The sequence below is a fragment of the Mesoplodon mirus genome (assembly GCF_964341445.2).
Source record: "Mesoplodon mirus genome assembly, chromosome: 20".
Lineage (NCBI taxonomy): Eukaryota > Metazoa > Chordata > Mammalia > Artiodactyla > Ziphiidae > Mesoplodon > Mesoplodon mirus.
Window position 1 is genome coordinate 18958221 of NC_138996.1, and position 23956 is coordinate 18982176.

The following is a 23956-nucleotide window of genomic DNA, read 5'->3' on the forward strand; positions in this document are numbered from 1 at the left end:
TCTAACTTTAAAAAACAACTAGCAAACCAGTGTGTGCACACAGGCAAACTCACTTTTACCCTCATTCTAGACAGTAACTTACTGTGTTCAAGTTCTGAATAATGATTCTGATCACCTGATGCCTCCTGATGGATTCAGAAGAAAGTGCTATCAATTCGGTAGAATGATACTGTTCTTGCTGAGAACAAGCTAAAGAAGAATTGTATTTTTCTTTTTCCTTTTGCTTAGTTTGCTTATTGCATTTATTTCCTGCCAAGCTTACAGATGACCCAGAAGTAACTGGGGAGTGAAATTGAATAAGATCATTTGGTTTTAGTCTAGGCCATATTCTTTTGACACTACTGATCAAAAGTACAGAAAAACAAAATATTCTAAATGGAAAAATACATAAAAATGTTAGACAGAAAATACTAAGTCTCAAAAGTGGACAGAGAACAACCCAGGTGCAGTAAATGCTGAGTTCTTGGCTTTAGTAATTCCTGCAGAGAATCAACTGCACCTTCCTCTGTGCTCCATAACACTTTCTATATTGTATGAAAAATAATTTGTGGGTCTGTCTTCCTTGCCTAACTTGAGCCCCTTGAAGTCAGGGACCATATTTTATACTCTTTCTCATATCTCCAGAAGTGCTCAATGTATTTTTAAAAAGAGGAATACCTGACCCACGTTCCCATCCCTGGAGACGCCTATGTTTCCTAAAAGGAATGTCTTATCCAGAGGAAGCTCCACTGCAACAGAGGAGTCTACTGTATCTAAGTTTAGAACTAAAAATGAAAGTATTATGAGGTTACATAGGAAACCCCTGAAAAAAACCAATAGAACAGTATTAGGATATAGATTTAGAAAATTGCATTATAAATAAATCAGAATGAGCAAACACAAAATCTGATGTGGCAACCTGAAATTGTTGAATGAAAATGTTATGCTTTTAATTCAGCCAAAAAAAATTATTATAAGCATATACATATAACAGTACTTTCCAGTAAAAGTTTGGCTGGCTATTATTACTTTTTAGCTTTTTTTCGAACATATCTTTTATTCCTGAAAGCAAGGCAAATAGTTTTGAGGAGAGAGCTATTTGAATTGGTATAAGAAAATAAATAAATAAATAAATAGCAATAGTAAACTAATCAAGCATTTAGTCATTTATGTTATGCAAAGAACTTACTTTTCTCTCTCTAGGAGAATACAGGGCTTATGAACGGTAGGCCTTTATAAGGCTGAATAAAACTCCATTTTATGAATATACCACATTTAGTTTATCCACTCATTTCTTGATGGACACTTGAGTTGCCTCCACCTTTTGGCTATAATAATGCTACTATGAACATGAGTGTACAAATATTCCTTTGAGTCTCTGCTTCAGTTCTTTTGAATACATACCCAGAAGTTGAACTGTTGAATCATAGTCATTCTATTTTTATTTCTGAGGAAACTCCATACTGTTTTTCAAAGTCACTGCATCATTTACTTCCCCACCAACAGCGCACAAGGGTTCCAATTTCTCCACATCTCGTTAATATTTATTTTTTCTCTTTCATTTTTTAAAAAATAGTAGCTATCCTAATGGGTGTGAAGTGGTATTACCGTAAATTTCTTTTATGTTTCTTTTCAAGACTATGTCTAATGCAAACATTTTTTTAATAAAAACTGACTTCCCAAGATTCTGTAAATGACTTAAAAATATGGTAAAAAGCAAACCTATCGAAATTTCTCATATTAAATTATGTTTAATAAAGCTGACTTTGGTTTTTACTTGACCTGTGTTTTCATTTCGCTGACTTAAAATTTATATAAAAATAAATTTGATAAAATATTCATTTTTTTATTACTATTATGGGAGTATAGTATAATCAGCTGCTTTATGACAATAGGGTATAAAGAAGTATAGTAATTGTATACTTCTAGCAGGCTGTTAGTGATAGTAGTCCTCCAAAAGAGGTAAAAACAATACATTTTCTGTATTTTGATTTGAGTTTACATACATTTTTATGAGACACTAAAGTATGTACATTTATTTAGTCATATTTTCTTTGCAGTTATAAACCAAGGTTTATATATGCTAGAAAGAGATAACATGTTTTTACTAAAGGTACCATTATACATTTTAAATAGAGAGTTTAAAATATCTCCAGAAATGACCTGATAAGAAATTAGAGCTAAAAAAATGCAAGAAAAAAGTGGTATTTAATATTTTAAACTAAAATAAACTGAGTCTTATTTCAAGGACAACATTAAAAAACTTTTTTATACATAAAGGGAACAGTCTGACAAATTACAGCTGTGATAGTTCACGGCTAGTTGTGTTTATGAAAGATGACATTATTCTGACCCACCCGCCACCATCTCAAATTATTTGTCCCCAGCCCAAATAGCATACAGACACAAATAAACCTTAAGTAATGTTTGTAGAAATCTTGGTGTGACAAAAATAGATAATTACTTCAAATAATTTAACATTTCTAATTTGTGATTATGTAATAATAACCATCCATTTTGGAGAAAGCTATAGTTAAGGGTAACTAGCACCATTCAAATATTGAAAATGATTCTTCCCATACATAATCTCTCATTCTGTGCTAGCAAAAAATACTATGTATTCATTTTGAGTAAATGTGGCTTAACTGATAGAACCAGCCATTTGTATAAAGGCTTCTGCAAATAATTACCCAAGAATCGTGACAAGGACTACCTAAGAGTGAGTTAGTATAAAATTTCAGTAAGCTATTTTCAGCTTCTTGACAGCCTAATGTTTTCTCATCTTGATAATCTTAAAAGACTTAAGGCAAACATTTCTATATGCAGTTTGTAAAGAAATATCTGTAGCTGTTTGGAAGTGTTAAAAATTTTAAATCCCAGCAGCCCACTGATTTGCCTTGGAATATAAGAAGACTTGGCAAGGTTATTTGTCGAAGAGTGAAACTAAGAAACACTTTAAGATTCATTCTCTAAGATTCATTCTCTTTGTGTGAGATGAAGATCTATAGTTTTCATGACATAGACTGAACTGAGAAACTTTCACATCTTACTGAAAATGACTTGTGGAGATAGATATATCCTGGGGCAGATGTTGGAATTAACAGTAATTCCAGAAGTTCTTTTAGGAAAGGCACATACTATATCATCATAACTGGCCATCAGGTGGTTCTGTGTAAATCATTATGACTGAGTTACAAACTAAATGTCTCTCTCAGTCTCCCCCTGTCTCTTTTTCTCTGACACACACACATACACACAAATGCACTCTCAGTAAGAGTTCACTTTATAAATTCTGTAGCACTAGAGTTCTTGTGAATAAGTTCCAAAAATTTAGCCCTTGTCAAGGTATTAGGCAAAGGTAACCAGAATTCCATACCCTACACAAAGTTAACAAATTTTCAAGCATTTTCTTTTTCCTTCAGTTGAAACATGGTAAAAGTGAGTATAATCTACAAAGGAAAGAGATTTATAAATAAATCAGACTCACTGTTATTAACACATGAAAATATAACAATGACTCAGTGTGAAATTTCCTAGAGCGCAGAGACAGTGTCTTATTTATCCTTATATACTTAACAACTATCAAAATGTCTGAACATGTAAGTACTAACAAACACGCTGAATTGAATATATATACACAAAAAGTTAACAAAGCATTCGACTTTTCAGTGTTAGGGGAATAATTTGTACCTTAAGAAATATCTTTAAGGAAAGTGTCAATGCCCTCCAGCCAAAGACCACTAGGAACACTGCTATCGTTGAACAAGTTGGGATATTACTTGTTACACTGAGGGAGAATACAGGCCATGGGGAACATAGGCACCTCAGTAAGAGTATGTTAGAATCCATTATAGCTTTTGAGCTTAGTTAAGAGATTTCAGGGGAGGATATAAGGAAGCAAAGGTTTTTTTCTAGATTGTGTGCCATTAGAAAATGGGGGCAATCCTATGGCTGGGTAAAAAAGCAACTGTCACTTATATTAGCCAGTTGAGGAAGATGTCTGCTATGTTGTGAGTTCACAATGACCTTGTTTTTGTCTGTGGCCTAGATGCGTCACAACAGCTCCCATTTATAAGGTGTTATTTTCTTTCTCAAAAGAACGTTCAATTGATAATGAAAAAATTATTTCTACTGATTAGATGAGCAAAAATTTACAAGTGAAAAATATAATAAACTTGTCTTTGGGAACTCTTACTGTGCCAAATTTAATTGCCTATCATTGCCATCCATACAACCAATAGATTATTGAATGTAATGGCAGCAGTGATTTAGTTCCTTTCCAATATTACAGTCTAACTAAAAGTGTTCAAGGGGTGAACGATTCTCCAATAAATAATTCAAATAATATAGCCAGGTATTTAAGGATAAACCTAACCTTGGTATGATCAAGATGTAGGAATACCAAAATTACCAGAGAGAGCTTTTGATATATTCCCTGCATAAGTACTCTTCAGGTAAAGAATTCAGATGTAGTGGGAAAGATTTACAGAGGTCCACAGTGCTTTTCTGCAATTATCCTTTGTTGAATACATAAAGAGCACATCTCCCACTGCTCTTGATCTTTCCTAATTGCGTTGGGACATCAAGCTTTATAGTTTACTGGAAGACATATGTGTAAATGAGTGTCTTAAGGAAAATGAATGAAAAATTCTAAGTATAGGGACTGCAAGTACTCAAAGAAGTCCTTCTGCTTCTGCATCTTCTTCAATTCAAGCCCTTAAGCAGTAGACTCATAACACAAAGCAAAATTCCCTAATTATGACACTAAGAACTCACCATAGTTTCCGAGGAATAGCCTCAGTGGTTAATTAAGCTCACTTAATTAAATCAGGCAAATACAAAAGTTATTGAACTTCATTAAACACATAAAACATAGTAAATACATGTTATGTTATCCTACATCATTAAAAGATATAAGGTCTTTCATTGAAAAATACTTAGGAAAACCCAGATAGCCAAACAAATAAGGAATTAGTGAACAAGATTATACAGTAGAATGAAAAAAGAATCTACTATGTAATAAATACATTGTAAAGTGATCATATATACTTTCATCATTTCAATTGAAAAAATACATTTCATTTCTTTTAGCCCAGAGAAATGATTGGTCAAAATCGAAAGAAAGCTGCTCTCACATCCTACCAATAAAAACTTTTCATAAGCTGTTCTCCTTATGTTTAAACAACTTACAGTTTGTAAATGTGGGTTACTTGAAAGCTTAACTGATTTTCAGACCAATTAAAGATAGGTCTATTTTAAAAAATAGACTAGTGTTCCTGAATTTTAACCTTGAAGAATCTATAAGGTAGCATTCTGATTTGCTTTAAATAACAACATTGAGAACATTTACACAATTATATCACACTACTGGACAATGCAAATCTACTGGCAAAGTGTGATGATAAAAGTCTAGCAATATTTTTCGACTCAGGTTCATAGGAAAAAAGTTAACAGAAGTGGGTAAGACAACCATTTGTTTTGACGGAAACTCTGTTGGAAGGCAGCCATTTTGTAAACCTGTCTTTCTGCAATCTCTGTAGCTTCTTAAGGACTTTACTCACTTTATTCTCTACGAGTAAAATTTTCAGGACATAGCTACCTCATTTCCATCCTTTAATTAGGTTTATAGAAAGTTTGCAATCATTCATTCCTTTAAATGTTCTTAAGCTCTGCGATCTGGGCACCAATTTTACAATGTACGTACATTCACTTCCTATTTTTTCTATTCCAAAAAACACGCCATTCTCCTTTCTGCTCTTATAGCTTCTAACACATTTAAAAGAATTTTCTACTTCACATTTTCAAATATTTCTTAGGAAAGACTATCTTTACTTTCATTCTTTGGTCAAATCATGTTTAAAAAGAGCATCTCAACTTTTGTTAACCATTTTTCTCTGAAAAGCATCACATAAGGACCTAAAGAAAAAAGTTTTCGAATAATGTTTGCCATTTTCTTTTCTTTCAGAAACAAAATATATAAACTATCATTCAGTAACATTATTCTTTTGTTCTGAAAAAATAAAAGTAATCATGTAAAATGTATGTGTGTGTCTGTATGATCATGGCTATTTTCTTCTCCAGGAGATTAGAAGATCTTTAGGTCCAAAACCCGCAATAATTAAAAGTATTACGCACAACATTTAAGCATGATATTTCGCCCAAAGTATACTTTAAATAATGGAGACAGTAAGTAACATTGACACTGAGAGCCATGATTAAGGTAAACACAGGGAAATATAAAAGGATCCAAGAACTTTCTATGAAGTCTTAGTCCTTTAAGTGTCAAATGTTCTCTGGTTAAGAATTAAAATATCAAGAAGAGTATGTATAAAAATATACCTTTAAGAGAAAGAAATGAGTAAAATCACAAACTTCTGGTATGATGGTACTAAGCATAAAACATTTAAATATTGCTTCCATTCTTAATCAAATTTCTTTTCCTTCTACATTCTTGGCTAGACTTTTCGTCTATAAACCATCATTAATATTACTATTCGGTAGGTTTTTCTTTCTGTTTTACAAAGAGTATAGGCAAGCAGTTATTTTATTTTTCCTTATTAGGTTTTAAAAATGAAAGAAGACTTATTCTGCAAACAAGTTCACAAAATCGGTTGCTCTTCTGGAGAATAGGATACTCTCCCATGTCTGTCTGTTATTGCCACTGGCATTCTAATAACTTCTTAAAAACAAGTCATTTTTATGTCTTGTCATAAGCAATATATCATTCATTTTGCATTCATTTCAGTGCAATGGAGGATAATAGAATAATAGAAGAACAACATATGGGAGGATTAGAACATCAATAGAGAAAAAAAGATTCTTCTTCACTCACCTGGGCCTATTTCCAAACACTGAAGCCAAATACATATAACTAGAATTATAAGGAGCAATGAATTTTTCCCCACAAAGAAAAAAACATGAGGGAAAGAACATAAATAAAAACTCATACACAGAATGTTACTCCACCTCAGAAAGAAAAGAGATACAAACTGGAGATGACGAGTTCTGATAATCCACAAATCAAAGGACAGCCTATTTGTAAAGCATTTCTTATCTAGTACTGATTTCCTGTCTAATTAATCTCCTAATAACTACTTCTTTTAAAAGAAATTTCCACATATAAAAAACAATACTCATTGTTATTTCTGATTATATTTCCCACTTTCATTTAGAAACACTTGAGCACATAATTCACTATATTTCTCTCCATGCCTTGTCAGGCTATCAATTCAGATGACTTTCAATGTCCACATCAAAAGAAATCTAGCAATTTTAAAACTGTCAGAGGCTGATTATCAAACACATAATTTTAAGATACTCTAAGTTATTGACACTCTAAGTAAACCTGATCCTTTCGCTGAGAAAATAAAATACTGTTCACCTACCTATCACAGTCAGAAGCACAAGAAGGCTAATCTGATTAAAAAGCTTCCTAGGAAATAGTTAGTACCCACCTTGTGCCCACTAAGGTCATGTACCCTCAAAGAACCAGAGTGAATATACTCTCACCCAAACAGAAACTTTGAGTCTATTGTGGTCTTGGGAGGGGTGGGGCGGGGAGGGGGGAGGAGAAAGACAAAAGGGTACGGATAGTATTTGTTTCAAAACAATCTCAACAAATTTAATGCCCAAGAGTTTCCTTCAGAACAAGACAGAAAACAAGGAAAGTTAACAATTCTAACAATGCCCATAAGATGGTGTTCTGATCTAAAACAAGGAAACTTTATCCATAGAAAAGAAACGAGCATTTAATTTTGATGCAGTAATAAAGAGAAAAGGACACCAATGTGGCGAGAAGTAAAATGTAAAGAGGGGACTTCCCTGGTGGTCCAGTGGTTAAGAATCCACCTTCCAATGCAGGGGGCCTGGGTTCGATTCCTGGTTGGGTAACTAAGATCCCATATGCCGCGCAGTGCAGCCATTAAGATTAAAAAAATAATAATAAGTAAAATGAAAGAAAAAAAAAGATTGAGCTTTTCCTAAACATTAGTAATTCAAAAAATGAGACTACATGAGGATGAAAAGTAGAAAAAAATAGTACAGGGTGACCATATAATTTATTAACCAAACTGTCACATTTTTTTTTGCCCAGAGTGATAATTTTTAAAATCTTTTCATTTGAAATAATTTCAAACACAGAGAAAAACTGCAAATTAGGTACAGAGAATTCCTATATACTCTTTGCCCAGACTCACCAATTTTTAATATTTTGTCCATGTTCTTTATATCCTCTCTCTCTTTCCCCTCTATATCTCTATGTATGTATGTAGAAGCAATAAATAATTTTTCTAAACCATTTCAGAAGGCTGCAATACATCATGTCTCTTTGCCTTTTATTACTTCAGTGTTTATTTCCTAAAAGCGTGGATATTTTCTTATGTAAGCACTGTATAGTAAGTAAATTCAGGAAATTTAACATTAGTACAATACTTTTATCTAATAGAGTGTACATATTCCAATTTTGTTATTGTTCCAATAATATCCTTTACAGCATTTTCCCCCTCCAGTCCAGGATCATGTATTTTGCATTTAGTTGTCATGTCTCTTTAATCTCTTTTAATTTGAAATAATTCCTCAGACTTTGTCTTTCATGACACTGACATTTTTGAAAAATACAGGCCAATTATTTTGTAGAATGCACCTAAATTTGTGTTTGTCTAATGTCTCCCAGTGAGATTTAGTTATGCATCCCTGGCTAGAATACAACATGAGAGATGTTGTGTCCTTCTCAGGTATTACATCTGACAGCATGAAAGGTTTATCTGACTCTCATTGATTATATTAATTTTGCTTCCCCAGTAAGGGTATTATCAGATTTCTCCACTGTATAGTTACTGTTTTCCCCAAGTAATAATCCATCTGTCGACAGCCACGCTCAGAACCACGCAAATATCCTGCTCCTCACAGAATCTGGTCCTTGAGATTTAGCATCCACTAAGGATTCTTGTCTTAGCCAGTCTACTATGATGGTTGCAAATGGTGATTTTCCAATTCCAACAGTTCCTCCACATTTATCAATGGGCATTCTAACAGTGAGAAAGAACGCTCCCCACTCACTCATTTATTATCACTGTATGAACATATCTATTCCTGTTTTATCTAATGTGTTATAATCCATTACTCTCATTATTTATTTTGATGGTCAAACTGTCCTAGATTTGCTCAGCGGGAGCCCCTTCAAGATGTCCTTTTGACAGCCCCTGTGTCCTTTAGAAATGCCCCTGTTATTTTTTTGAGCACTTCCTTACTTTCTAGCATAATAAGATATTCCAGGCTCATCTAATACCTTCCCCAATCTAGTCCTGAAATCAGTTATTTTTTTTCAAAGAACTCTTAACTCATTTACTCCCAACACATTTACTCAATCTTACAATACACCTAAAATAGCTTCAGAATTACTATACCATATTATTGCAAAACAACTTAATAGAAGGAATTCAGGGTTTGTTTGAAATTGCCCTTTTTACCCCATTCTAGACTGAAGGTATAAAGTCAAAGAACTGTGCTCAAAAGTTACTTAGATTAGTTCTTCTTTATTTCCTTTAGTGTGGTTATTTATTTGAAATGCAGGTGGTTCATTAGTTTCTGTTTGCTCAATGCTTTAGAATGCAATTTTGAGGCAAAAAATGGGAGTTGAATTTGCATTAAACAGTATAAACTGTAAAAATTTCATTGTTATTTTAGTATGAAATCTGTCATCTTTCTACTTACCAAAGGACTAATTACAAGTTTCAACTATTAATATCATTAAGTTCTCTCAGGATATAAATAATAACACATAAAATTGCCACTAATGATCTACTCAAAGCCTTTTCAAAGATTTTAATGTAGAATTTCATTACTTTTGAACATACAAGCCAATGCTGATCTCCCCTTTTCCATAAGATTTATAAAATGAGTCAACCATTGAAGCATGCATCATTGCCATTTCAGATGCCCTTTTATAATAACTACATCTGCATTCTACAGTTAGATTCATGTTGAAAATTCTTAAACACTTGTCACCTTTTTCTTAAAAAAAAAAAATCAACCAACAATGCTAGATTTTGTTTTAGTACTATTTTGGAAAAGTCTTTTGAAACTGAAGTAGTAAGATGAAAAATCAAAAACAGAAAAAGGAAAAAATTAAATAAGAATAGGCTTACTAATATAAAACTTAAAATTTTGTAGACTGGAATGAATGATAGATATTTTAGAGCAGAAGACAGATTTATCTTTTAATTTATTTATCCATAAAATATGGCTTTACCATAAAATAATTACCAATGGCTTCTTTCTCATCAGTCTATTTTATGACCCCTAAGCAAATAAGTGAAAATACACCCTCCAAAATCATATCACACTGGAGTAGGAGTGTTCTCAGTCTTGGATGGTTCTCAATCTTTTGTCTACCCTAAAACACCCTAAAATGGCTCTTGACTGTGACAAGGTCATGGCTGGGGGTGGGGGCAGAGGTCAGCCGTGGAATATCCCTTTTGACACCCTTCAGAAGCAAAAGAGGATTCTTGCTATATAAAAATTATAGGTGTTTAATAATGCTATGGAAATTGCTTGATGAACTAGCTAACTGTTAAAATGAAACATCTGAAATCAACACACTGATAGGAGGTTTCTAATACTCAGCAAAAACATCTAACACAATAATAGCCTCATAAGAATCAACAGAATCAAAAGCCGTTTTCATTAAAAGATCAAATTAATAATGGCCTCATATAACTGCATGGAAATTTAGAAAAGCTCATGAGTATGTATATACTGCTTCATGGAGGAGAAAAATAATAGTATTATGGTATCCTGGAAGCCACAAGGAGACTATTTCAAAAAGGAAACTATACTGAATGCTGCTGAGAGGCTGCACAAGGAAGTGACCACTGTGTGTGTGGGAGGAATATATATATATGATGGAGTTTACTGATAAACTTGGGGAGAAAAAAAAGAAAATATTTCAGTACAGTGGTTAGGAACAAAAAGTGGACCAGGTAAGTTTAGTTCAGAATAAGAAGTAAGAAAACAGACAGAACCCAAGAACAAACTCTTTATGCTCTGCAGGGAAAGTAGAAAAATGGGTGCCTAGAGAGTGATGCGGCGATCGAGAGAAAACAATTTTGTTTTTACTTTATTTTTTAAAGTGGGAGCTATTAGAATCTGTCTATATGCAAATGGATTTAAGCCAATAGGGAGAACATAATTGCAGGTCCTTGAGTAAGTGAGATGGGATAGGATCCAGAGCAAAATCAGAAGAGGGCTGACCTTAGCCAGAAGCAGTATGCTTCTTTCACTGTAGTAAGAAGGAATGCAGAGTATCTGAGTACAGATGTAGCTAGGTTGGTGGAACTGGTCATAGCACTAAGTTCTTATTTGATGGCATCTATTTTTTCAATGAAATATGAGAAGCTCTTTCTAAACATACTCACAAATATTTGAATAATCAGCTAGTCTATTTCAAATATCCTAAATAAATTTAAAAGTTAAGTACACATATACTGTTATTATGCTAGATCTGTGCTTTTCATGTATTTTGGACCCACCCCTTTTTCTTCCGTCTACTTCTTTCTCCTTTATTCTACTTTGGCTTCATTCTCAGGCCTGAATTACTACAATTTGCTCCAAGGCAGTTTCCTTACTTCCCATCTTTCCTTATATTAATATATTTAATGAATGTATATATAATTCATTTTCCTGAATTAGAAACACAACAAACATCTTCTGTTCCACCAAACAGAATAACTATGCCCTCTTTTCTTCATCAAGCTAAATTAGACATGTGAAGACTTGGGGATGGGCAGTGGGAGAGGAGGGAGACAAGGGAATCAACACCTTTTAGAGGAGAAGAATTCTACCACACCCTCCTAATCATACTGATGCAGATCTATGGCTCATCTGGTCTTAATAACCTACTGCTAAAGGAAATTCCTCATGGAATTTGGGAAACTGGGAAACTGAAGCTTCGAAACGCAAAGTAACTTTCCAGTCTACACAACTGGTAGGCAGCAGAACTGACATTCCAATGCAGATATTCTTGATTCCAAAAATTCGTGTAACTGTGCTACATAGCCAGTGCTGCAGTCCTGCAGTACGGCCATGAACCTGCTGCTAGTGATAGCTTTTCCTCCGTAAAGTGGGGAAAGGGTTAGGAAGAGCACAGTGCCTCCTAGGTCATCAACAACCATCCTAGTCCAAAGCTTTGAGAAACTGCTCCCTAAGCAAATGAGTATACACAGCTCATTCGCTTCTTCCTACCAGCTAGCACATGTTCCTCATTGATATCTGCTTAAACAGCACGTTGGAAGGTAGGAAAATGTAGGTGTAAGGCAAGTTCTGCTAGAAAACACCAGGCACAAAGTGGGTATCTGTTCAAAGAAGGTTTTTGTTTCAGGTCAAGCTATATTTTTTTGCACCATCACACCCTGCTCCAGTTTCCTCAGCCTTATGAATGAGTAAGGTAAGGCAGGGACACTGACAAAGCTGGAGTACAGCAGGAAAAGATGGTATTCTGCAAAAATTCCATCAGTAAACTCTCCAACACTGTTAGTTACTTTAATTACAGAGCCTCTTTAATCCTAAATAATTATCAATTACTCCCTTTACTCCACTATTCAGGGACATCTCATTTTTAAAATAATAAAGCCTCATGCCATGTGTTTCAATGACTTTTTAAATTTTCAGAAAAATAATTCTCCTAAGTTAGATAAACTAGGAAAATACTGGCTACTGGGCTATTCCAACCTTAGGGCTGAGCTAAAGAGTAAATGGAAATAATGAACAGCACAGAAAGAAGATCATGAAGGAGGGGATTATGGGCTTATCTACCAGTTACCAACTGATAAAGCAGCAAGCTGTTGACAACTTTTACTTTTAGTCACAATTATTTCAGCTGTAAATGCTAAAATCATAATTTTGCTTTTTATTCACCTATAAAAAGCTAATGCATTCAACAATTTTCTCTGCAGTACTATGTGAATAGTACTGAGCGTCCAATCATACCCCTCATAACTCACAGTTGCTTAAATATAGGTTTCTGATCAGCAGGTAGATTTAGAAAAATAAGCATGCCACCGAAATTCCTATTGTTCGTGTAGTTACACTCAATGCTTAACTCCTCAGAGTATACATACGAGAAATGACTGATTCCAAATAGTAATAACTGATCAAAAATAGTTTCAAGACTTCTACTTCTAGGAAAATGGAGCAGATGTACTTTTCTGTATTCTTCCCACTAAGTACACCTAAAAAAACCTGGACATCACATGTAAAATATATATAAGAAGACTCTCAATGGTGGACAGAAGAAGGCAGACCAGTTAAGGACCTTGGTACCCAAGGAATGACTCATGGTGGTGAGTTCTCAAGTCCTTTTTGCCCCATATATACAGACTTAAGACCTGAAGAAGCTGACCAACTCAGAAAATGCCAATAGGTGCACACAAAAAAAGCCTGTTTTCTCAAGCCAAAGGGCCAGGAAAGGGAAAGTCTGGCATGAGAGAAAACCTTTAGACAATAACTGCCTCTTCCAGTCAAATACTACAAAAAACAAAAACAACCCCAAAAAACAAAAACAAAAAAACTGTGGCTCTACCCCTACTCATGAAGCAAAGGCCTGTGATGAGTCTAAATTTGCAAGCTCACTAGGAAACAAGACTTTATGTCTGCCAGGTAACAATTAGCCCCTCCTCACCACAGTGTTGGTGGAGACCACAGACTGCCACAAACTTTCACTACAGCCCAATGGTAACAAAGTCACCCCTCTTCTCCTCCTGTGATGTCAGTCGAGGCCATGTGGGGAAAAGATCAGCAAGGACAGAGAAGAACTCAATAACACCATCAACAAACAGGATGGAACAGACATTTATAGAACGCTCCATCCAACAACAGCCAAAACACATTCTTTTTACATGCCCATTTAACATATACTAACATAGACCACAATCTGGACCATAAAACAAAAATTTTTTAATGAAAAGAACTGAAAACATAACAAGTGTTGTCCAACCACAATCAAATCAAACTAGAAGGTATATCAAAAAGGTAATAGAAAAATCTCCAAACACTTAGATTCTAAACAACATACATCTACTAAATATTTAACCATGGGTTAAAGAGAAAGTCTCAAGAATTAAAAAAGAATATATTGAACTGAATGAAAATTAAAAATAGAACGTATCAAAATTTGTGGAATACAGCCAAAGTCGTACTTAGAGGGAAATTTATAGCACTAAATGCATATATCAGAAAAGAGGAAAAGTCTCAAATCAATTTTCTAAACTACCACTCCAAGAAAAAGAGTGAAATAAGCCCAAAGTAAGCAGAAGGAAATAATAAACATAAGAACAGAAATCAACATAACTGAAAAAAAAAATCAATGAAACAATGACTTGGTTCTTTGAAAAGGGTCAATAAAACTGACAAACTTCTAGTAAATACTAATAACACAGAAGAGAAAACACAAATTACCAGTTATCAGGAATGCAACAGAGGCTATCACTACAGATTCTGCAGACATTAAAAGATATCTAACAAAAGAAAACTACAAACAACCCTATACACAGAAATCTGACAGCTTAGATGAAATTCCTTGAAAGACATAAGCTACCAAAACACACATAAGGAAAAAATATATAACCTAATTAGCCCTGTACCTATTAGAGATATTGAATGAATAATAATCTTCCAAAAAAAAAAGTACCAGGCCCAGATGGTTTCACTGGTGAATTCTACCAAACATTTATAAAAGAAATAATTTCTTCTAGAAAACAATCTCATCCAGAAAATAAAAGCAGATGGAACACTTCCTAATTCATTCTATGAAGCCAGCATTACCCTAATACCAAAATAAAGACATTACAAGTAGGGAAAACTACAGAATCAGTATTTCTGGTGATGGGAATGTTTTGTATCTTGAGTGCATCAATGTCAATATTCTGGTTGTAATACCATACTACAGTTTTGCAAGATGTTACCACTAAGAGAAAATAATAAAGAGGGTACTGGGAACCTCCCTGTATTATTTCTTACAACGACATGTGAACCTACAATTATGTCAAAATAAAAGTTGAATGAAAATTTCATTAACCCTTACAATACTAAAGCATTAATGAATTCTAATGTTGCACGTTCTACTTAAGAAAGCAAATGTTTACAGTAATTATTATAAGAAAATTTAAAAGAACCATTTAAAACAGTAATTTGGCTGTAGTTGCAGCTCTAACATAAATTGCAATGAAAATGCTGTAAGGTTGCTACAGTTTACTAGGGAAAATGACAGTTGCTCTCAGAGTACACACTAACAAGACACTATGCTTCACAAATATGTCATTTTTGATGAGTTAAATGATCATGCTGGTTTTAATGATCATTAAAGTAGGCCTGCTGGCTTTAATTACACAAAAGGTTGATGGGAAGAGGGTGAAATACTAGAATTCTGGGTTATCTAAACAGAAAATTTCTGTTCTCTCCCATTCCATATATTTATCTAACTATCTGTAACTCATTTAAGGTGTACACACTTAAATTATTTGAGCTGCCTCTTATTCATTATGAAATGAATAATTCAAACATTTTGATTATTGTATCTTTCCTTATAGCTTCTGATAAATGGAATATTTATAAATGGAATGGAATATTTATAAATGGAATATTTCTTGCCATATCAATAAACAAAGGATGTCACAGTCATCAAGGATTGCAACCCTCCAACGTGAGCCGGTGAGCCCTGAGGAAACTCAGAGCTGAAAAGAATCCCTGCCATCTAGCAGCCATCAGACTGCAGCCACTCCCTGCGGTGAGCCCTGAGGAAACTCAGTTTGTGAAAACACAGGATACTGGCCCCAGAAAGCTGAGGTGCATATCAAAGGAATGATTTCAGTGAGCCCAGACTCTTGCATCTTCCCATACATAGAAAAGCGCTAAATTCCTTAACTTGAGATACCTGGTTTTCTTTAACTGAAGATAATCTTTGACTACCTGTCCTTTTGTTGCAAAACTCCTATATATCCTGGCTCCTCCCCTCACTTCCTTGGAGCAGTTTCTCAGAGTCATCTGAGAGCTATCTCTCAGAGTTATCTTTTAGCTGTCTCCCAGGCTGTAGTCCTCATTTTGCCCCAAATAAAAATTAACTCGCAACTCTCACATTATGCATTTTTTTAAAGTCAAGACGACAGTTCTAAATACTGTTTTCTCAATATTTCAAATGAATGTTACTCAAGCCTGCTGCCTAGAGAGCAAAGACTTTATAAAGTTGGATAAATCAATTTATTATCCAAGTAAGTCATTTTCTTATAATAATATAATGGTAAATCTTGCAGGTAATATTAATCAGGTAAATTTTTTTCTTTTTGAAAAGAACAATCTTTAAGCTAAGAAAGTAGAGAAACATTATATTAATGGATTGAATTTAAACCCTGAATTTATGGGTCAGTCCAGTTTTTCAAACGTGTTTTATACCACATCCTTCTAAATGAATGAGTAGGTTAAAAAATCTGATTCTGCGCATATAAGAACACTGAACTCTAGAGCCAAACTGCTTGAGTTCAAAGCCCAAGAATTTCCCTTAAGGACTGTGAACTTGTAAAAGTAACCTAACTTCTGGTGTAAAAAAAGGTACAGTGATAATATCTATCTCCTAGTGTTATGAGGATTCAATGACCTTAGAACAGGTCTTGGCTTACAGAAGCATTCAGGAGTTGTCAGCTGCTGTGATTATTACTGTATTTTACATAAAGCTAACTTCTAAAAAAAACTTCGCCTTGCTGCAAGTAACCTAAAAGACAATTCAATAAAAACTACTAAATGAATTGAACAGGTGCTAAAAAGAAGAAATGAACTAGCTTCAGGTTAACCTTTGACCTGTTTGTTCAAGATGCAAATAACACTTTAAAATTTAAATCATGGTGACCTATGTCGCATATGGTCTTTTTAAAAAGGTACTACTTTTATATTCCTCTCCTAAGTCCTTTTCATATTTTTAAGGTTTCAAAAAAGTGTTTCAATCACTTTTAATAACAAAATCTTAATTTTCCTGCTCATGTCCAAAATTATAGACAGATCAAACCATTAATAAAATTTTCTTAACAACTAGTTAAGGGATTAACATTTTCAACACATCTTTAAAATGAGTATTCACACTGTTTTATTTCAATGACAATTTTTAACTTTCTTACTCGAATACTAAAGGGAATTTTTTTAAAAAATCAGGAATTCATGCTAAACAATAATTTTCACCTAATAAAACTGAAGTGGATAAACATATAGCTTTTCTTTAAAAGTAAGGGATTTCCTTTCATGGTTTGTTTTCTAGGAGGTACACTGTACTATCAGACTTCCTAATAACTGGTAAAAATAATTCCTTAAGTTCAAATTAAGGACATGAGAAATCTGTCTTCAATCATGAAGGCTGATAGTAAAAATGTACTACACATGAAAGGCAATATGCTCCACTCTAGTACAGCTGATGTGCAAAACAGCCCATTAACAGAACAATAACCAAAAGAAGAGTAAAAATTAGGCCTTGGTTTGACATATGGAAGTCTGATGTGACAGCTGCAGGAAGTCTGATCTTTCCAGAACTGGAATATTCTCAAGCAAAGGAACTAACCAAGAAATCTGTTGATAAAAGGCTCAATAGATACCTTACCCATCACCCCAATTAGAAAAAAGAAAAACTTTAATGCACTGTGTTTTAAGAGGTGTACATGACTATAAGCAATTCAAAACAATTTTTAAGAAGTAGAAAATTTAATAAGACTATTACAATATGGCATGAGCGTGAAATAATTAATAGCTATTGAGTACTTGTAGGACCTGGAAAATATGCTGCCCTCAGTGACCAGTAATCAGAGCCTAGATGTCCTTATTTATTCAATTGTTTCATGGACTCATCCAAGTCCTGGGCACAATGAAGCGAGCAAGAGAGACAAAAGCCCAAATCCTTGTGAAGCTTTCATTCTATTGGGGCAAAAAAATAACAACAAACTAATGCAATTTCATATATCCATAAAGAAAATAAAGTAATAAATCCATAAGGAAAATGAAGTAAGCTAATGGGACTGAGAACAAGAAGGCTTCTCTGAGGAGTAAACATTTGAGTGGAGATTTGACTGATGACCCATGTGAAGTTCTGGGGCACTGTCCCAGTTTTAGTAAAGAGCATGTGTTGGTCCAGACACAGAAAGGGGCTTCATCTGTATGAGGAGCAGCAAGCATACAGCTGTAGCTGAAGCAAAGAGCTCACGGGAGAACACAGTACAGGACAAGACCAGAGATATGCAAGGCAGGGGCCCGATCATGGTCGGCTAGGGTTAAAGTCTGGATTTTATTCAGGGGTAATGAGAATATATTAATGAATTTTCTAATCACAGCACTGATTTATGCTTTAGAAAGACCACTCCAGCTATAGTGGAGGCAGAGAGGCCCATTATGAAGCTACCGCTGTCATGAAAGACGAAAGGCATGTACTAGGGCTAGAGCAGTGAAGCTGGTAAGAAATGGTTGGACTGGGGATTTGAAAGTATGGTAGACCTGAATTACTGACAGGTTGCTTTCGAAACGTGAGAAGAAGAAAGGAATCCTAATTTTGGCTTAAGCAAAACCTAGCAGTCAAACCTACCGAGGCAGGGTCCAGATCATTTAAGTCTTCGCTGATCATGCTGAAGGTTTTCGTTTTATCTGAAAAGCAGTAGGAAGCAGTGAAGAAGAAGAACAACAACAAAAAAGAGATAGGATTCCAGATATATCTTGCTGATTTAACACACCAGGCTCAGCAAGCACATACCAGACCCCTCAACATTGCCTCTAGCCTGAGCCACAGATGACTCCTTCTAGAAAGGGAGCCAGCCCATCAATCACAGATTAGAATTTCCTCAGAAGTGCAATGAGTCCAGACAAAAGTTTATTCTTGAGACACCTTGGTGCAAATATATCCCTCTCCCTTACTCCCCTATCCCTAAATCTACTAGGAAACTGCTGGGATGAATTACCTTGGCAACCTCGTGACCATCTAAACTCACTCACTTGACATCCCTGTCATCCTCGGTTCTGCCAGCGATAACTCTCCTTTGGCCACCTAGCCTTTCCCAAACTCTCAGCCTCAATCTGCTGTCACCTCTTCTTATGATCCAGCTTCCCACTGCACCCCACAGAATCCCCTTTACATGATTAACAAATACTCCTACCTCCTTATCCTCTTCAATGAACACTCCCTTTGTCAACCACCTTTAATTTACATGTAGCTCTGGCAAAGTAATACCACATACAGTGCAGCCCTTTAAAAAGGAAGCTTCTCATTCACCAAATCCTCACGTACTTCATTCAGGAATAGAGAGATACATGTGTGTGGATGCTAAGTCTGAATATGGTGAAGAAGCATAATTCCAATGGAATTGATAAAATAACTCTAAATTCACAAGGAAGAATAAAGGATGAAAACACTGTACCAAAATGGTAAATACTAGAGGATTCATTCAAAAAACTAAAATATATCCATAGAAGGATACCATGAAATTTATAAATTCATGTTGCAGAGGAATACTTAGCACCTTCTGGGAATATTCATATAACTAAATTTTAAAAAAAGATTATTAAGCAATATGTAATGTATAAGGCTGATTTGATTAAAGAGAAACAAGAATGTGGGGTGTGTGTACTAAGAACAAAAGGTTATAAATAAAATATACCAGAACGTTCTCTGTAGGTGGCAGAATAATGAGTAATTTTTTCTTTTTTGTACTTTTCCTATTTTCCCTAATTTCTAAATGAATGTATTTTTTATACCTAGAAAAAAAAGGTCAAAATAAGTAAATTTTTAAAAATCCATAATCATAACACACCAAAACTGCTCTTCAATGAAATTTACACAGGCTTGTTTAGGCTTTTCCTACCCTTGTTTCCTAAAAAACAAAAAATAAACAAACAAAACCACCTCCAAGTCCTTCAGCTGACTGCCCAGAACTTCAGTCATTAACCAAAAACAAACAAAAAACCCTCAAGATCTCTTCTAAGCATATCATTCACTTAATAATTCAACAAAGAGTCTAATGAGTCTTTCCAATTGATTATTCTCTTTAAAATACCTAAGTGCACTATTCAAAGCAGATGGCTATATACTGGGGTCCCTTAGCTGTAAAACTAAGGGTATGTTGTTGTTTTATACAGCTCTATAAAAACTCATGCATTCTTTATGCAGAAGAGGGTATTAGTCATTTATTTCTTTTAAAATATTCGGTAAGAGAGATTTTCACTTTGTTAATTTCCTTTAAGGAATATACATGTATCTATACACAATTTTGGCTAATGCACAAAAGCAGTAACATAAAAAATTTTGGAAGTCATCTTTGGCAATTAAATTCCCAAAGACGAAAAAAATAAAGAACAGAAACTTCACCCTCAAGGTTAAGTAATGGTACTACAACTACATCTGGCATAAAAATGACACATCATCTAGAATAATCTCTAATAACTCTAAATTAAGACTTTCAAAAGATTCTCTTTTTATCACTGCTCAATCTTTTAAATTTAACTTTGGAAATAATACTTCCACCATAATTCCATCAGAATGGAATTCTTTCCATCAGAAAGAACTACTTAGAAGAGAACCTACGTGGGCAGAAAAACATTTTGGAATATATTTCACTGCATTATATAACACGAGTGTGTAAATATCATTAGCTTATATTTTCCACTAGAATGTTTTTCTTTTAAATCATATCTGAAAAGTTGTATGTCATTTCCAAGAGAGCATATTCTTGAAAAAAACAATTAATGAGCTCAGTATTATGACCAAGAATTTAATATCTTCCTATCTAAGCCAAATACAGTGCTAGATGCTTTTCCAGGGAAGTTTAACAGACATGGTATCTGTCCTCCAGGAAGATTTGGTCTCTATGAGTTATTCTGCCAAATTTCTTTCCCAAACTAACAGCCAGTATAACCTCCCCTGAAATTCACTTCCACTTAGAAGATAGCTTCTTGTTGTTCATAACTTACATTCAAACTTTGTCTTTAAAAAAAGTGAAAGTGGATCTAAAGCAGTGCTGCATTAAATGAACAAATGGACAAATCTAACAAACAGAGGAGGCAGGCGTTGAGGATTGAAGAGAAGGAAAGGTCACATGGAGGACACAGATACAGAGACAGTCTTGGTCAGCATTTATAATATCCCTCTAGTACTATGAATTTTCTCCTTTGGTCAGAGACCACTCCAAGGCTGCAGTTGTTGCCCGGGGCTTTGCTAAAGGAAGAGACTGAAAGGCTGCAGAACCTAAACAGCAGCCCTGAGGCTACAGACTTTAATTTCATTATTTAAAATGAACAATTATATTTAAATTTCTTCTTATCTACACTGGTTTAAAATAGTTTTATTCCTCTAGTGTATGTTATCATGATTCAGCAACTGAATCACCTAAGCGCTTACAAATTTAGATAAATCAGATTACTCTGATTTAGCAGAGATTATGTTAATTTTAACACTGAGGGAAGTTGTCTTTCCATGCAGAGTAATTAAGCAAAATTCCACATATTTTCAAAGCTTTCTGTATATAGATATTTTCCATTCACCTCAGAATCTTTGTTAAAAATGGACTCAAAAGTGAATAAAAGATTTATTTTCTTCAAACCTGGACAAATTTAAAAGGAAGCTAAAAGTCATTGACTTTCATACAACCTAAAACAATACTGTGAGCAGTGCAGTGACAGAGGCTCCAAATTATAAATGTCAGTTAAGTAAAAGAAGGCAAAGGCAGCAGAACTCAGATGCTGAGAATAAAAACAAAAATAGATCCAATGCAGCATTCTGCGAGTGAAGATCAGTGAAAACGGTTGCTCAATATCACATCACTTATAGCATTATTTCCTATGTTGTTATTGAGAGAGCCTTTCTATTCCAGCATTTCCTCTTTGTTGGTTCCTGACATTTGCCTTAATAAAACCAATACTTAAGCCAAAATTTTTCACTATCTGAAGAAAGAAGGTAATCCACTGCCTCAGTTAAAAAGTACTTTGCTATCATGGTAAAAGGGAGAAGATAATGATAAAAATATAAACAGAGGGGCAAGGGAGGAGCGGCATCATATTTTATTTCACCATTGATCTAAGCATAAGGCAGCAGGTTGTCTTTCCAATCAAAACTACTTTTATAAAGTAATACAAATGCCCTTGCTTGCTCAATAGTGAAGGTCTTCAAAAGAATCAACTGAGAAGATGAGGTACAGGAAATTACAATACAAACCATAAAAAAAAAGTCTAAAGCATGAATAATTATGTTATCATTTAATGCTGTAATTCTCAGAAATTCTAAGTATAATAAGCAATCCTATTGCTTATGCTTATGCCAGTATAGTGATGAACGAAAACAGTTAATATAACAAATCAATAATAAAGTAGAGATAATGGCATATATATTTGTTGAGCTTTTATCAGTAGAAAAAAAATAAAATTCAGAACATAAAGATTTTATAAAAGCAAGCTAACAGATCCAATAGCTAGTAGATAAAATAATCGGGCAGCTCTGTTTTCTTACCTGTAAGGACAGCTTTCGCTGAAGGATCCGCCAGGTCCAGGGCTGATTTCCCATCAGTGTTCCGAATGTTTGGATCAGCTCCGTGCTGCAGCAGCACTGTGCAGGGAAAGCAGAAACAGTATCTTACCTCAGGGATACAAAGATTATTTACTGGTAAGTGCCGCCTCGGCATGGTGTAGGCATAAACATACATTGCACAATTTTTTCTCTTTCAAGAAAAAAAAAAGAAAGAAAGAAAAAGAAAAAAAAGCACTGCAGCAAAGGATCCTCTCTAGAGTAAAGCGAAGTTGGCAACTTGTGGTACAGTATTATCACATGACTTAACATCATAAACACGAAACCAGAAAAATCCTGCAACAGACAGTTTGGGTTTGCCTCCTTCAGGCAGAAGGATGGGGAGCTGTACGCTCGCTGCCTCGCACTGTGAAATCCTCTCACGATGAGCCTGCCCTGTCTTTACTACCACTGTGGCTGCTTGTTGCTGCTGCTGCTTCACTGCTGAATTTCCCACCGCTTCCTCGTCTTGCAACAGCTGTAATACTGTGCAAGCCTTTTAGTGCTCACTGCTTACATGTACGGAAACTCACCAGAACATATTGGCTTGCTTCCAAGAAGTTTACCAGACACAGTAACGCATGCAACTCTGGTTCCCTGCAGCCGAGCTGCAGAAAGGAACTGCCTTCCACAATAATTCTGGCCATCGAAAATTTTTAGAATCAGAAATTCAATCACTATGATATATGCTGAGGAATGAATGTTACACATGCCATACTGGGTAAAAAGTAGCTACAGAGAATTTTGAGATGTGTAGGCTTCCAAAAGAGAGAATCGCTGTTTAAGTAAAATCCAGATATAATTTATTAATCTAAAACATTTCTCAACTACATGTGGTATGCGTGTGTATAGGGGCGGGGTGGGGACGGTGGAGAGGGGAGGGCGGGTGTTGCTGTAACACTACCCAACCAATGGTTAAACTAATAAATATATTAAAAACTAGTCTAATAAGCAAAGTTCAATTACAAGTTATTCTAACAGTTCAAATCTAACACAAGATTTTGTGTACTCCTGGAGAGAACAGGAGTTGTTCCCATTTACCAATATTCTATAGCATAAATTTAAAACAAAGCAGAAATATTAAATTCAAATAAATGGTTAAAGACATGTTATATATGACTGTTGATGTGTCCCAGATTTTCATTCATTAACAGTCCCATGCTAAAGTACATACATTCTTTAGGAATATTTGGAAGGCAAGCCTCATGTATTACTAAGTATAGAGCTTTATAAAGCTCTTCTTTCTCCCTTTAATACATAAGCTATCTAGTCGATGGCTTTATTACAAGGTACAAAGGAATAGCCTTATCTAGAATTGGGACACAGCTGCTGGGACAGCATGCATCAGCATCTCTTGCACTAAATCTTGGATACTTTCAGACTTGGGATAACAAAAACTAGCCATGGCTTGAAAAG

General features: G+C 34.7%; 1 protein-coding gene across 1 annotated transcript in view; it reads right to left on the minus strand.

The window, feature by feature from the left end:
- Positions 1–23956, minus strand: part of TNKS (tankyrase) — a 181081-nt gene that overhangs the window by 110902 nt on the left and 46223 nt on the right. Inside the window, exon 3 of the mRNA XM_082608825.1 lies at positions 22487–22582. Within this exon, the coding sequence (XP_082464951.1) occupies positions 22487–22582 (96 nt within the window). The remainder of the gene's footprint in view (positions 1–22486; positions 22583–23956) is intronic.